At 39.0% G+C, this 17,176-nt stretch overlaps 1 protein-coding gene and 1 long non-coding RNA gene across 2 annotated transcripts in view; one reads left to right on the top strand and one right to left on the bottom strand.

Moving 5' to 3' along the window:
- The window catches only part of LOC110133968 (uncharacterized), a 41,839-nt gene extending 40,886 nt beyond the window's left edge, over nucleotides 1-953 (top strand). The window contains exon 3 of the long non-coding RNA XR_002312922.2: nucleotides 493-953. This is a non-coding gene — a long non-coding RNA (uncharacterized lncRNA). The remainder of the gene's footprint in view (nucleotides 1-492) is intronic.
- The window catches only part of PI15 (peptidase inhibitor 15), a 35,454-nt gene extending 20,046 nt beyond the window's left edge, over nucleotides 1-15,408 (bottom strand). Inside the window, exons 1-2 of the mRNA XM_020888229.2 lie at nucleotides 15,059-15,408; nucleotides 14,194-14,506 (exon numbers count right to left, since the gene is read on the bottom strand). Of these exons, the coding sequence (XP_020743888.1) occupies nucleotides 14,194-14,466 (273 nt within the window). The 5' untranslated portion in view covers nucleotides 14,467-14,506; nucleotides 15,059-15,408. The remainder of the gene's footprint in view (nucleotides 1-14,193; nucleotides 14,507-15,058) is intronic.
- Between the last annotated feature and the right edge of the window lie 1,768 nt (nucleotides 15,409-17,176).

Raw genomic sequence — 17,176 nt, 5'->3', positions numbered from 1 at the left:
ACTTTTCCCTGTTTCATCTATATTCACTGCTTAGCTGATCACATCCAGTCTCATGCATTTAAATACTATTTATAAGCTAGTGGTATTATTCCAAATTATATCAGTATACTTCTCCACTGAATTCCAAACTAATCTAGCCATCTACCCACTTTAAATCTTTACTTAACAAGTCCAAAACTGAGTTCCAATATTCTCAGTCCTACCCCTACTCCCTACTCCCTAACCAGCCCAGGCAGTCCTCCTCCCATCAGTGAATGGTGTAACCCTGTTTCTTCCAGTTCAGGGGTCACCAAATCTGAACCATTGCTTGCTTATATATTATCTATGCTGTTTCTGTGTTATAGTGGCAGCATAAACCACAAGGCCTACAAAGCTAAACATATTTATCATCCAGTCCTTTACAGAAAAAGTTTACCAACTGCTGTTATAGTTGCTCAGGCCAAAGAAATCCATAGTTGTCTTTACTCTTTGTTTGCTTAATAATCTTTATAGGCTCTGTCAGCACATCTTATTGATCTTACCATCAAGATCCTGTCTATCCAGATTATACCCACGGATCATCACCATTATTGGCACTACCTTGAGTGAAGCCACCATCATTTTGTTATCTGAATTATTGAAAAAGACTCCTAGCTCAGAGAATGTTTCATACACATAAAGCCTTAATATATAAATTAATGAAGGCATGGATAAAATAAAAATATTCAGAATTTGAGGTAAGACTAATTAAACAGGATTGGTGATTAGGAAATAAAGGAAAGAATTTTTCAGTGCTTTAATTTATGTGTGGCTCAATCTATACGTCAGGCAAGTGCTTTGAAAATGCCAAAGTGTTATTTAAATGTAATCAACTTCAATGATTGGTTTCAGGGTTGTTCTGGTAATGAAAATGAATAAAGAAATATTGGGTATAAGATGAAAAAGTACAACTGTTGCTTGACATCTGGACAATTATTTGAAAGAGAGAGAGACTTGGAAATGAGTGAATTTTCCTATACCCAAAGATGCTATTCTTTTTAACTGATTGCTGACATAGAGAGAGGGCATGTCTGTAAATGTTGCAGCTTTCCAGGATAATGTAGAAATCCTGATGTGTATGTGAAATGTACCCACCTCTGTGCTGCACTTAGTCACTAAGTTGTGTCCAACTCTGGGATCCCATGGACTGTTGCCCAACAGGCTCCTCTATCCATGGGGATTTTCCAGGCAAGAATAATGGAGTGGGTTGCTATGCCCTCCTCCAGGTGATCTTCCTACCCAGGGGTTGAACCCAGGCTTCCCACATTGCAGGTGGATTCTTGTTGCCAAATAGCTTTTTTAAATGCAAAATTCTCTACAGTTCAACACTTGCAGAGCAAGTTAAACATGACTATTAATTGGAATGGTTGATGGGCCTATAGTTTGTGAACTCCAGTGGGAGTTTTCATTGTCACCAACACACTTTGGTAGATAAGTGATCTTAGTACACATGAATGGTGGCAAGAAACAATGACTTTGGAGGTACCTTGGCCCCAAACTTCCTTATACCAAACTTCCCAGATGGGGATGCTGCTTTTTATCAACAGTGGAAAATGTAAGAAATGCAAATTTCCACATCAACCAGTAGTATTGGTTGCTCAGTCATGTCCAAGTCTTTGCAACTTCATGGACTGTAGTCCACCAGGCTCCTCTGTCCGTGGGATTTCCCAGGCAAGAATACTGGAGTGGGTTGCCATTTCCTTCTCCAGGGAATCTTCCCAACCCAGGAAATGAAACCAGATCTTCCACATTGCAGACAGATGCTGTACCGTCTGAGGCAAAATTCATTAATCTAGGCAGCTGGTAATTGAGTATTTATTGGGAGGCACTGGGTATTGTGAATTCAACAGTCAGCAAGACTGATACGGACTCTGCCTTATAGTTTAGGGAAGAGATAGGCAAGTTAAAGAATTACTTGTTTTTTAGTTTCTAAGTTGTGTCCAACTCTTTGCAACCCCATGGACTGTAGCCTGCCAGGCTCCTCTGTCCGTGGAATTCTCCAGGCAAGAATACTAGAGTGGGTTGCCATTTCTTATTCCAGGGGATCTTCCCAACCCAGAGATTGAATCTGCATCTCCTGCGTCTCGTGCATTGGCAGACAGATTCTTTACCACTAACCCACCTGGAAAGCCCTACCAAACAAATAAGTGAAAAATCATAAATTACAATACATTATATAAATTAATTAGTATGTAATATAATACATTACCCATTATGCATATACAATGTATGTTATAAAGCCACTTCCAAAAAATGTGCTACTTAGAGGTCTGCTTCTTTAGAAGCATCCTTAGTCAATCATGTATATTCCCAGTTAAGTGTCATTCCACACTGCAGACTTGTAGCTCACCCACAATGACCATAGGATGTCTTATGAAAATGAGTACTGAGTGACTATTCAAGTGAAATTTTGTGATAATATAGAAATTATCACTGGAATAATTCTTTCAGTTTAACATGTTCATTCTTCCAGTATATAGTCTCTTGATAAATAAATGGATATTTGAGCCACAAAATCTTTTTCTCAGCTCTGTTTTATGTCCTAAATCATGATCTCAGATATATATTCACCTGGGAAATCATTCCAGGGTCTCCAATGGAAACTTTTTGAGAAAGCAGATGCCCAGCCCAATCCTGGACCCAGTGAATCAACATTTCTGAGTTGGAGACCTTGAATGTTTGCTTACAAAGTTGTCTGTGTTCTTCCAATTAGAAATAATAGTTTAAAGCTTATTCAGTGGAGTGTCATTCTGATTGCAGAGGACTTTGGGCCTCCCCTCTTCTATCCCACTTCTACTCACCACACCCTGCTCCCGCACCCCCATACTCACACCACAGAAGAGGTTTGAGAAAAAGGGGGCATTTCTAGAAGTTGGTTTTCACTTAAAAGGACTTAGAACAGTGTCCTTCCTCTCTTTGCAACCCCATGGACTATACAGTCCATGGAATTCTCCAGGCCAGAATACTAAAGTGGATAGCCTTTCCCTTCTCCGGGGGATCTTCCCAACACAGGGATTGAACCCAGGTCTCCCACATTGCAGGTGGATTCTTTACCAACTGGGCTATGAGGGAGGCCCTCCTTCCTCTCAGCTCTTGTACATTATTGATCCAAGATTTGATAAAAAATAAACATAGCCTTTCATCAGGAAAATGACTGGTTGTCGCTGATACTGACTGCTAAGCTCTGTGAGGTGGTTCGCTCTGTACCTTCATGAAAGGCAGAATTACGAATGAGAGAGGTAATGAAACCATCCTGTTTGCTGCTATGCAAATAAGACAACATCATTCATTCTGAGCGTGACCGTTCCAGGAGGAGGGAACACATAGTCCGTGGTGACACAGATATGAACAGAGAGAACAGATGAGGCTCATGGGGCTTATTCAGAAATCAAAGGGAACTCTAAGTGCCTTTATTAAATAATATATCAGAAGTGACACACACATAACATTCTAAGAATCCAAAATCTTAGAGAAACAACAGATAAAAAATTTTAAAAGTAAGGTGATCCTTTTTTGTGATAATAATGTTGACTCTTATTTAAAATACACATTTGATCTACAAGCAGCTTGGTTCGTGTGAATGTGAGATGATTCAGCAGGAGCATGTTCTACCTCATCTGCCAGCCTAACGTAAAAGGATGCAGCCACAGAAGTAGCATGAATGAAGACTAACTTGTCATCGCTCCTCTGTGCAGGTCGGGTCATGTCACTTCTATGCACATCACTGCCAGAAGGGCACACAACATTGTAAAGCAACTATGCTCCAATAAAAACTAATTTAAAAATAAGTAAACAAAAAGAAAGTCAACCGTCATGAAAAAGGCCATCTATTTATTTAGACATGTTTATTATGCAAATAGATACATCTCTTACAGAAAAAATAGAGAACACACATGTTGGAACCCAACCAAGGACAACAGCCTAGTAAAAGGCATTCCTTGCTCAGAGCCAAGCTGCTTGCAGACCCCAAGATGATCTAACTGGCAGCATTCCTGTGTGTATGTGTAACATAAGGGGTGGGGGGGGAGCGGGGGAGACTTGATTTTCCATCTCCTTAATGGTACAACTTTTTACCTTTTCCAGGATTTTCAGAAGGCAAATATCTTTATGCCACTTTCCCTATGCTGGCCATACTCTGCGTGAAAGAGGTAGTATGTATAGGTATTTAGCACAAAAAGGCTGGAGGGTTAGAAAGAGCTGGGTGATTGGGGGTCAAGGTCTAATGCATGAATGCTCATAGCCTTCAAAGACTTGAAACACTATCATAATACAGAGTTTTCCTATGTGGCTGCCAAGGTTAGAAAGAGTACAGGAAGCAAGATTTGAATCCACATGAAGAAATACTTTCTAATATTCAGTGATGTCCTCAGATAAAATGCATGTGGAGACATTCCCGAGCCAGTGGGCTCAAGAGCAGGAGATGAACACATGGAGGGGAGTGTGTACTGTAGAGTCTCTTAAAGCATGGGCTTTGCTGTCAGACAGAACTGCGCTCTCATCATTTTGATTTACTTGCTCTGTGACCTTGGGGAAGCTACTTATGCTCTCCAAACTTCAAATTTCCTGTCTCTAAATAAAGAAAATTGTTCCCATTTCACAAGACTGCTGTGAAGGTTAGGCGAGATAGTGACTAAAAAGAATTTAGCACAGTTTTAGCAGGGCAGGTTGTACAGAACGGTAAATATTATTATCGGAAGATCAGACACTGGAAGAGCTGTGGTCTGTGAGCTAGAAAGCTGCCTAAAATGGGAGACAATGTGAGGTGCATTTTCAATCACAATATCTGGCAGCCTAAAGTTTAAGAGCCATCAAACTTTAAGTTTAGCAAGCAATCAGATAAGGTGAAAACAGATAAACCCTGAAGCAACTAACTAATCAGAAACAGAATTGTGTATAGATAATAAGGACCTTGCCTCCAGGAAAATAACATCAAACAGTGGAAGATAAAAATTAGAGAATGTTTCAGAGTTTTAAAATGTAATAACTCCCTTCCTTAAATCCCTCTTCAACATATGATTTATCTTTAAATTTTAAGACCACTTACTGATGGATTCTAGCAATAGTCCTCCTTTTGCAGGAAGTTAATACCTACCAGCTATCATTTAATATTGTACTTATATGCCAGGAAGACATTTTCATGTGTGGTTAATTTTTTTTACCAACTCAGTGTTACAATTATCTAAAACCTGACTTCTTCATTGTTAAACTATCTTATGATACTCATGTAAACCCTGTATCTTGCTATTGTCCACTTAGTCAGAAGAATTCAAATGCCTTTCCGCCTACCTACTGCTTGCTGAAAACATGCTCTCCCTGGAATGCAGAGGCAGATTGGGTAGAATGCTCATATTTAATGAAATTATGAAATGTGAATTTGATGCACTTTGTAGGGTAAAAAAAGAGATTGTGCCCTTAAGCAACATTTCTGGACTGTTTCAGTTGGGAGTATGTGATGTGAAATTTTAAGAGTCATGAAAAGTCTAGTCTAAACACACAACTTTGGGGGCATTCTTCCATATTTGTGTCAAAAAATATGCTTTTGGATGCTAAAATCTATCTGATTTTAGACACTACGGGTAACATGGACGGGAAACATTCAAATCATATCCCTCCAAACCTCAGTCCATGATGTATTTTATGCCAAACATTTCTCTTGACCACTTTTGACTGTTAGTATTTATCTTCCCTGACTTCCTCCTACGCCATTCTTTAGAAATTCTCATAGATAATTAAACATCTCAAGTCCATAACTATTTAATGGTCATTGACGAACTATTAAGTCATTTTTAGATACATGAAATTCAGCACACCAGACTAGCCAGACTAGTCAACTTCTATTTTTCTGAAGTCCTTTGATTAATTTTCCTCCCAAACCTTATGCTGAGTAGGTCAGAAAGACTAGAGGGACCTGGCGCTATCCAGCCCTCTGAAACAGATTTGGATTCATGTTAATTTAAGTCTCAGCACTGATTCTAAAAACTAAAATAAATAAATAAATAAAGATACATGAAACTTTCTTGCAAAAATTCTTGAGTAGATTCCCAGACATAAAATCATCCATCCATGCTGTCTCCATGACACTACCCTACCCCCATTATGTAAAGTGGTCCATTCTGATTACCAAAGCATAATTCCCATCCCAAATTCTTTGTATTGAAAGAATGTTCCCTCCCACACACTAGCTACTATTTTCAACCTCTCTAGATGTGCACCCTGGATGACAAACCTTCAACTACCTAATGACTACCAGAAACCTGCACTTTATTTTGTTTTCTGTAACTCAGGGAAATTTAATTGTCTTAGTCAAAAACAGAGGCATCTTCTGTGGCTGCCCCGCAATATAAATCCTCATGCCACTTCTTCATATAAATCCCTCACTCCTACTGATTCAAGGCCCAAATTCATTTTGTCCCTATGACCTTAAGCATCACTAAGGCCAATTTTCTCTCACCCAGGTGATTATAATGGTCTCTTGACTATGCTGTTACTTCTGCCTCTCTCCAGTCCCTCTCTCAACCTAAAACCAGAATGACCCTTCTGAGAGGCAAATTAATTTCATAACTTAAAACCCTCAACTGTTTGCCTTGATCTTAGAATAAAATTCAAATTTCTGATTACCTTCCCAGCCCCATCAAATATCACTTTTTCTTTTATCCTCTACATCCAAGCCACACTGAATTTTATCCTTCAATGTATGTGTACCTTCTCAGAACACCCTTCCTCACCTACCACCCACTCCCTTTTTCCAACTCCTGCCTGCACAACTTTTATTTATTTTCATATTTAATATTTGAAATCATTTCCTCTTGGAAGTCTTCCCTGCCTCTCTAGCCCAGTCCAAGTTTGGGCTAGGTATGTGCCTTGTGATCCCAAAGTATCCTTTATTTACTCTACTTTAGCACTCAGCTCGCTGCTTTGCCCACTTGCTTGTCTGTTTTCACAGTACTTCCTATAAAAAAGTGTCTTTTTGCTCCCCATTGAATCCCTCAGCATGTCAGGCACATAAATAAACACTGTGGAATGAGGGACTGAATGCTGAGCGACTCCTGCCCTGCAGAGTGGAGTGCCATACTTACACGCTGTTTACATGGAATGCCCAGCAAGAGGTAGAAGATGTCATTTAGTTGTTCCACAGGTTTTGACTGAGTGTCCTCTGTGGGACAGAAATGATTCTAGGTTCTACAAACAGTCAAAAGGCAAAAGGAGAAGGGAGCGGCAGAGGATGAGGTGGTTAGATAGAATCACCGACTCAATGGACATGAACCTGAGCAAACCCCAGGAGGTAGTGAAGGGCAGAAGAGACTGGCATGGGTTGCAAAGAGTCAGACACAACTTAACAACTAAACAACAACAACGAATAGCAGAAATATAATAAAATTATTTCCTATATCATGGCATGTAGTCAAATATTATATGCCACCAGAAAAAGCAATGTTGAGTACTAGGAAATACGGTCCACACATATGTAGCCTATGTGTAATTCAAAGCTCTTCTACCAAGCACAGTGAGGCTCTGAATCACATCATGATAACATTTTCACATTTGCACTTCTTGGAGCCTGTATTCAAAACAATCACAAACAAAAATGTCCTTGCCTTCAGCTGGCTACACAAGTGGAGAGCTGAACATTCATATATAAGCAATACTAACTTAGAAATGCTATGCAACATGCACCTGGGGAGAAAATTCCTATAAAATGTGCCCGGTCTCCATTTGAAGCCAAGACACTTAAAAGGTTCTACATGTAGGAGAACAGGAATGTGGAGTTTCAAATGTGCTGGAGAAATGCCTTCCTGTCAGCAGTCTTTCTCACTTCCCTGTTGGCTGGCAACATTCTCAGGAGGCTTTCTAGTGGTCAGAAAAGCATTCATTGAAAAAAAAAAATGGTTAGACACATCAAGTTACTCATGTTTATAAAAGGGAAATTGAGTTATCCTTCCCAAATGAGAGGAAATGTGCCATCTAGTACAGTATATGATTTCATTAAAAAAAAAAAAAGATAAGGATAGACATCGCAGATGTTTAGTCAACTGTTGAATAAAGGGAAAAAAGTCATTTATATTATCTACATTCTCTTCCACATGAAGCCCAAATAAACTAAACTTGAGTTTTTCCTTATTCTCAAGACATAAATTACTGTAGGCCAATACTTTATTGTGCTGTTTCTGAGGACAGATTAATCTCTTCTCCATTCACTCGTTTGAGTCATGCTTTCTGTAACTTTACCACCTGCTGTGACTTGGAAACTAGTATTTTCCTCTTCTCCAGAAAAATATAGGAAGGCTTATTCCCTTAGCTCTGCAAGTAATACCAGCAGGCACCTAACAAACAAAATTGGCCATACTATCAATGGAGCGATCTTGGGTTCTTGAAATTACATTATTCTTTTTTCATTTTAAGGTTTTTAGCTCATATCCATCATTATCTTCACGCTGTCCCCTACCTGTCTTTCCACCACTCTCTACCATCTATTTAGACTGCTATCACATGAGCCTATGAACTACTCCCATTAGCTGCTCATACCTGTCAGAGCGTGTAGGTGTAGGTGTCTGGCTTCTCCTTTGATGTTGTTTTAGTCACTAAGTGGTGTAGGATTCTTTTGCAACCCCATGGACTGTAGTCTGCCAGGCTCTTCTGTCCATGGGATTTCCCAAGCAAGAAGAAAACTGGAGTGGGCTACCATCTCCTTCTCCAGGGGGTTTTCCTGACCCAGGGATCGAACCTGTGTATTCTGCCTTAGCAGGTGAATTCTTTACCACCGAGCCACCAGGGAAGCCCAGCTGCTCCTTACCTTTGCTAGAAGAATGGCCCCACTGATTCAACAGTTGCTAATTCTTGGCTGATCTTCACAGCCGATCTAAACTCCCTCAATTGCCAGGGGCCACCCTTCTCTGCACCTTTGACCCAGCTATAAGGCCTCCATGGCCTCCCTAATTGCTCTTGTATTAAGTGATCCTCAATCTGTTCTCAAAATCTTGACAGCATGGATAATGTGCTATGCTTTTTCTCTCCTGGTGATTTTGTTCATGTATTGATTTACTTACTATAACAGTCAATCCTGCCCCTTCCTGAGCATGTATTTCAAATACCCTTCCTCCAAAGAGTCTTTCATGATTTTTCCAACTATAGATTACTTCTTTCTGTGACTTCTCCATGGTATTTTGGTATTTGTCTGTACTGTCTTATTACATCAATCTTACACAGCAGTGTCTTACGCTGTGTTATATTGCGTCTTACAGTGTGCTTAGGGTTTTCTTTTTTTTTATCCCTGCTTGTTTTTCCTGTTTTGTTTACACTTTAAATACAAAGATTTCTGTTATCTTTGGCGCTTATCCTCTCACAAAAGGACTTCACATTTTTAAAAACTCATTCAATTGACTTAAATTCAAGAAATATCTTACAAATTTTACTCCATGTGTGAGTCTTGTAATCTTATTCTTTTAAGGATGATTCGTATTCTGAGAAACTAGTGTGGTTTGTGGTTTAGAGTCACAGTTTAAGTTGCCCTTATGAAGAATGAAAAACAGCTGGTGTCCAAGAAGCTCTGGAAATTTGTCAAGAAACTAATTGTAGAATAGAAGCCAAGAGTTTGACTTGCATATCTTAAACTCTATCTATTATTTTTTGACAGGATACAGTGTTTGGAAAACTAAATATTTCTAAGTATGTGTTTTTCACTAAAATCATGGCCAGTATACCCAAAGAAAATATTATACACTATAATATGAATGTCAGCAGTCTCATGTTCAAATTGTGTCCACTTAATTGAATCAAGCATATATGAACATAATCAAGTACTTGAAGAAGATAAAATCAGTTAATTTTAAGGGTATTTCTTTTTTCAAATTTTGAAAAACTTTTGTATTTTAGGTGCACAAGATAAAATATTATTATAAATGATGAGTGAACTTTAATTATAAATAATAATATCAAAATTGTTCCAAATTATAAACATATAACAATTCATAGGGATTTCAAATAAATTCACCAAATAATGCTTGATTACTGTCTGTACACAAGAAATTTCCCAAGAAAATAGACATCCAAAGGTGAATAAACAGACTTAGCCACTCTGAAAGCTTAAAATTAGGAAGTTTGCGGGAAATATATGAATAATTATAAATTGGATCTAATTTTGATGAGAGCAGTATGATAGACATAATAGGTTACAGTGACTCGAAGGAGAGCTCAAATATGGCTGTGAATATAGGAAGTGTCAATAAAGAACAAAACATTCTTAAAGAACACAGGAGATTTGGGTTTGATTCCTGGGTCAGGAAGATCCCCTGGAGAAGGAAATGGCAACCCACTCCAGTATTCTTGCCTGGGAAATCCCATGGACAGAGGAGCCTGGTGGGCTACAGTGTATGGGGTCACAAAGAGAGGGACACGGCTGAGCACGCACACACAAGTTAAGGAGAAGACAGTAGAAGGTGAGGAAATAGCATGGGAAAAGTTAGAAAAGTTGTGAATGAAGGTGATTTCAGGTCAGGCTGGTGCAATTAGAAAGGAGCCTTGAGCTGCAGAACATCCTCTGTGAGTGTCCCACACTGCTATCACCCACTGAGGGGGACAGTTTGAACACAGAGCTGGGAGCAACAGTGAGGGTAAGTATCCTCAGTTTCTGAGGCCTGTATTTGAGGTTAGGAATGGAACTTACTTTCAAATTGCTCACAATCCAAAGCAATGTTAAACGAATTAAAAGTAGCTGTGTTCAACTGAGATTTGTATTTTTCACCTGACCTGGGGGTTAAAGTTGCTTACATTCCTGCCCTGACCTCAAAGTTGTACTTCCCTCAAAGTTTCTCTGAGTCTGCATGAGGGATCCCGTGAATTATTTCAGCTGGGTTCATTTACTCCTAGAGACTTTTGTTGTTATTTAGTTGCTAAGTCATGTCTGATTCTTTTGCGACTCCATGGACTGTAGCCCACCAGGCTCCTCTGCTCATGGGATTTTTCAGGCAAGAATAGTGGAGTGGGCTGCCATTTCCTTCTCCAGGGGATCTTCCCAGCCCAAGGATCAAGCCCATGTCTCCTGTGTTGGCAGTGGATTCTTTAACACTGAGCCACCTGGGAAGCCCCACAGAGATTTAGGAGTTCACTAAACCAACCATGTTTTCTAACTGAACTAATCTGTTCCCCTCCCCCTAACCTTAGGGGCTTTACTCATGTTCTTCCCTCTGTCTGGAAGAATCTTCCCTCATCTATCCATGTGTCTCCCTCCCTCCCCTTACTCCAGGACATTCTAAGGGAGCCCTTCACTGATTACACTATGAAGTATGCAAACCTCAACCTGCTTTATTTTTCTTCATAAACTTATCACTTTCTGACATGCTATTTAATTTGTTGACATTGTTTATTGTCTGAATCCTCACCCAGGGGACCAAGGATTATCTATTTTATTCACAAATTTTTCCTGGGTGTTTAGAATAGTTTCTCACATATAGTAAATGCTCAATAAACAGTAAGTGAATAAATATATGTGTGATGAACTATATGGAGTATTTACATGACAATTTGAGACAATGTTACTTTACTTTATAGTATAATACTATACTACTGTTTTTCATTCTTTACTAAGTGAAGAAGTGAAGAAGGAAGTGGAAGTGTTAGTCTTTCAGTTGTGTCTGACTCTTTGTACCCCTTTGGTAGACTATAGCCCACCAGATTCCTCTGTCCATGGAATTCTTCAGGCAAGAATACTGGAGTGGGTTGCTATTCCCTTCTCCAGAGAATCTTCCCAGTCCAGGGATCGAACCTGGGTCCCCTGCATCGCAGGCAGATTCTTTACCATCTGAGGCACCAGGGGTGCCCTTACTAAGTGGAGGAAGATTTATAAAGCATTTACCATACAACTAGCATTGTATCTGGTTCTTACAAAATAAATCATATATAGTGGCTCCCATAGTTCAAAAGCAAATAATAAGAAAGGGATGCCAAACAGAATATGAAAACTATATGATTTCAGCTGGCATCATTAAGGAGGAAACAGATATCTTAGCATCTCCAGCAGTTCCCTCAGTGTAGTATTTGCTCAATCTAACAAATGGAAAGATGCCCCCCAATACAAGCATAGGCTTTGAAATTGCACAGACCTAAATTATAATTCCGGTGATACTATTCATTATCCAAACCACCTTTGCCTAGTCATTAACTTCTCTGGGCCTAAGTGATCTCATTTGTAAAATAAGGATCATAATCTTAACCTCATAGGGAGACTGTGAGCTATCAAATGAGATCATCTATGGAAACAATTAACCAAATCTTCCGCTTATAGAAGCAATTTGATAATTGCATGTGGAATCAATTTGTCACCAGTGGGGAAAAACATAACTGGAAAAATATGGCTTTTTAAAGTGCATTTCCACTGTGTTGTGATATTATTCATGATCATCCCTCTTTCCTCCATATTATTGAAATAATAAATTACACTACATATTGATTGGCTATTGTATAAATTGTTGTTCCCATTTTACAGAGAAGGAAGTTCAGTCTTATGTATATTAAGCAACTTGCACAAGGCCACAAAACAGGCAGCACAGTTAGGATTTCAACCAAGATGAGTTTCTCCCCAAAGCCAGTTCACTTGTGTTGATCCTCACCTTAGTCTGCATAGCGATGTAATCACCATCAAGTAGTACTCCCTAAACCTGCAGTCTGAAGAGCGTACCTATTTGAGCTTGCACAGAATCTTATGTATCATAAAATGTATGATGCTTGAAAACACATTTATTCCTCTCCTTCTGTCACTTCTAGAAACACCTGTTCAATGTGAGTAACTGCTCCTATTTTTAGATCTTGAACAGGTTTTCACTGGGCATGTTTCTCAGTAAGTTCACAGGCACCCATAAAAACTAATGTTTCTTGAACATTATTTTTCTGTAGGATCTAGTCTAATTGTTCTACCCCTCAGCTATACATTCCCCATAATAACCCCTTGCGGCAGATAATACTTTTATCCTCACGTTAGAGATGATGAAAATAAAACAGAATTAGGTAATGAACTCATTCAACTTATAATTCCAGGACGGAGGTTTGAACCCAAGCATTTAGATTCCAGGCTCCACAGTCTTAATTATGAGACTGTATTGCCCCTCACACACAAGGAATGATATCTTCTTTTCCACTTTCATTAAGAAATCCTAGAAAAATGCCTTTGAGTCTGAAATCGTACTTCTATGAACCATGACTCTCTTACATTTGGCAAGTCTTTATTTTTCTTGTGACAGTGATATCTACAATTAATAAGCTTAATTAAATAAAAGAAAGAAATTTAAAAACTGACAGAAATCACTAAATTTAGGTCAGCACTTGTAAAATGTTGTTAGTGATACCAACTTCCCCACCCCAGCTTAGAAATACCATATTGGTGGTCTTCATTGCCTTAAACAGGCTCCAAGCTGTGCTCTTGGGAGGTGCTGGAAGTTTAACCATAACCTTGTATAAATTCAAAACCAAATATTAAGAAACTTTAAAAAGACATCTACTCTTTTAATATCAACTTAAAAAAAAAAACTTTCTAAGTAAAACAATTTAAACACAGCCTATTTTTTGTTTTGTTTTTAAGAGAGAGCAAAGAATGTGTTCAAGGCAAGTTGGAACAGTGCACAAATGTGCTGGCTTTGCTGTTATCTGAACGACAAAGCATTAAATCACAGGGAGGAAAAAGTCAGCATGTTCTCTGAGAATACAAATAGATTAGTGTCAGAAGCAGCTTTGTCCAAGAAAGGGAAGAGACACCTACCCAGAGAATAAATCATGTACACAAAACCTATAATTAAAAAAAAAAATTATTTTCAAGAAATATTTTAGTTGATAAATATGACTATTAGACAAACAAAGCACAGAGAAAGTTCCCTGTGACTTTTATTTTTTTTTTGAGGAGGACCTTTCAAATGTGATCAGTCATCATACCCCACTCTTTATCTCTTTCTCATATAAGACCTGTTTCATCAAGGGTTATGGAACTCACACAAAGGTATTAGATACTTTCCCTCCCTTTTAATTCTATGATAGAACAGTCTTTAATTTACCAGGCACTTCAGAACCTTCCCTAACAGAAAAGGTGCAAAAAGCTCCATATCCTTTAGCACACAAACTCTTTAAAGCCTCTCAACGTACACTTTAAAATAAAGCGTCCTCCCTCAGAATTCAAAGAAAACACATTTCTCTTACCATATATTCCATGTTTGCTGCTGGTGGGAACACTTTGCCCCGAACCTGGTTATGATAATCAAGAATGGCGATCATGTCATTCTGCGAAATGTAGCGCTTCCGCCTGGTTTTGGGGATATCCGCAGAGTCTAGTTGTGCTTCCAGGGCTGCTTCAATATCAGTGAAATTATTGGTTGGCGGGGATGAGTCAGTGGAATTGAGTAAGACGACGGCACTGGCTTCACAGAGAAGGGAGAACAGGAGTGCACTGCTGACTGCAGAGACTGCTATCATTTTGAGAGGTGGAGAGGAAGAGGCCACCAGTTTACTTTGCCTTAAAGCAGAAAAGTAGAGTTAGGGTCTATGAAAGGGAAAAGCAAAACAAAACAACAATAGGGCCAGAGGGTATGAATTTACAAAATCAGTGCTTGATTTGACTGTCTTCAAAAAATCCACACAAATGTTGAAATCAAGCCTAGGAGATAAACTGTAGTGGTCTCTATACATTTTACTTGGTGTTATGAGGCAAACCCATAAGAGGAACTTCCTATAGCTAGAGAAAAATAAACAGCATGACTACTCACCCTAAATTGAATGTGAGCCATTTACCCCAAATGCCTGAGTCACAGAATGCATTACTGCATATTTATTTTCAGAGGGAAAACTTAAGGAATTGAAACTCATCTTGAGAGTGAAAGGAAAACTGCATCACAGGTAATAACAGAGAATGTGCTGACAATGTCCCCCAAACATATATGGACACCAAGTAACAGAATAGATACAAAAAAAAGTTATAATAACCCAATCTCACTTCTAAAAAAGTAAAAATGTGAGCTACTTTAAAAGCAATGCATGCAAAATAAACTTGTTGAGCTAAATAGCTTACCTCTGCACAAAGCCAAAATGAATATAGTATTCTTCCAAAAATGTAAAGTTCTTTGCTAGGTTGTAGCATGAACTCTTGTGAGAGGAGTGTGTCTTATTACAAATCTCAGAGCAAAACTCTACAAGGTTTGAGTGCTGCTGGCTACAGGAGCAGCTAACAGCTTTTATATGTCACAGTCTGCAGCGGTCCAGAAAGGGCAGTCTTTCTTAGGGTCTCTCCTAGCCAAAATCAAAGGGGAGGGGTTTTGGATAGAAAAAACAGTGATTGGGTGGCAACCTTTTTATGTGGGTGGTGAGGAAATTGAGTCACACCCACAGCTTACCAAGTACAAACCATAAAAGACAAGCCTTCTTTTCTCTGGGCTTCCACCTTTTCTGAGTGGTTAATTTTCCTCATTTAATGCTTTCTAGTTCCTGGTTCCCATACAAAAAGGAGAAAAAAAAAGGGGACTGTGAGTTCTTGAAAACACAGAAGGTTGAGTAACAAGCAGTACATTTCTTTTAGAAACAGTAAATGACATGGGAGCTGAAAAGAGCAAGCTGATATTAAATCAAAAGAACAGCTCACAGAGTTAATCTGGGTGGCCACAAATATGATTCAAAAGAGATGCCAGGCAAATCGGTAGTAGCCAAACTATAGCATATGATATTAGGATAATAGATGTTCAAGTGGTTGTACTTTTCTGTCTCCATGTGGCTTTATTCCTCTAATTTATATATTTAGTCTCTCTCTATCTCTTTCTCTTATTTCACTCTCTCTCCCTTTTATCCTTTCTCTACAGAGTGAGGCAACAGATTACCTGCCTTTTATCTATCTTGTATATAATACAAAAATAGACGCTCATGACAAATGACAGCAGCCAAGATAACATCTGTTTCAGGTTTAGAAGCATATAGTTGAAATTTTAAGCTAAGAGTAGCTTAGCTTCTCAGGAAACATATTGGAGGGCACAGCTTAGAGGCCATGAAGAATTTAAAAGCAGCAGTAGCTGCTGCCAACAGTCGGTAGTGCCTTCTTAGAAAGATGCCATTGGAGCAAAATCTGTCTGGCAAGACAAGAGCCAAGAATGTGACTATTAAGGCAATTTGTTTTAAAAAGACCCTCACAAATACCCCGTGTCATGATAACATTAACAAAATGTGGACCATTCTGTCCATGGCAACAGGAATCTTGTAAACCACACATTATTCAGTCAAGAAATTTGCTTAACATACACTGACCAGTCTACTTTGCCAACGTGTGTTGTCTCCTGCATGTTTCAGCAGGAGGAGTACTATGTGAATTTATATTTGTCAGAAATGATGGTCATGTGGTAAGAAGCACATAAGACTGTGAGCCAAGTTTCCTGGGCTGTACTCCCAGCTGGGTCTCTAACGGTATATGTGGCCTGATGCACATAGTTTAACTCTTCATGGGTGCATCTAAAAATGGGAGAGAAAAGGTGTGCACCCAATGGTGAGATGAACTTCATCAAATTCCTTATGAGAGCAGTACAGTGTTAGAAACTGGAAGTGCTTCTGAAGTTCAAAATTCAGTGGTGAGATACAGTCTTTGATGTTAATAGCATGAGTCAAAGTTCAGGTTTTGCTCTATTTTGGTATTAAGTTCCTAACTAAATTTGGGTAATTTGAGAAGACTTTAAGCTGCAATACTAGAAGCAGTAAATAGGAATTAACATGGCAAAATTGAAAAGACAAGAACATCTAAAACAAGCACAGAAGGTGAGAGCGGGAATAGTATGATGCATCAGAGCAGCTTCAGGAAATGCTCATGACTGCTCCCAGCTGCAAGTTTAGCAACTGGAGCTGTCCAGCTAGGATCTCACCCCTACAGAAAATACTCGTGGCACCTTGACTGAATCTCAAAGATGCCGTGTTAAGGATTCCTACATCAAATAGGAGGTTAAGCAACATATTCTCTGTGGGCCATCCAACTCAAAGATTTCCAAGACCTTTTGAGAAATTATTACCACCACTGGTTAGCCTATCCTTTTCAACATACCTCTTATAGCTATCTGGCAAAGAGGAGGATAAAGGACTTACAATACCCTAAGTCCCCCGATGGCTCAGTGATAACCAATCCACCTGCAATGCAGGAGATACAGGAGTCATGGGTTCA

Source organism: Odocoileus virginianus, chromosome 15, assembly GCF_023699985.2.
Source record: "Odocoileus virginianus isolate 20LAN1187 ecotype Illinois chromosome 15, Ovbor_1.2, whole genome shotgun sequence".
NCBI classification, from domain to species: Eukaryota; Metazoa; Chordata; class Mammalia; order Artiodactyla; family Cervidae; genus Odocoileus; species Odocoileus virginianus.
This window is presented reverse-complemented; position numbering and strand designations above follow the sequence as displayed.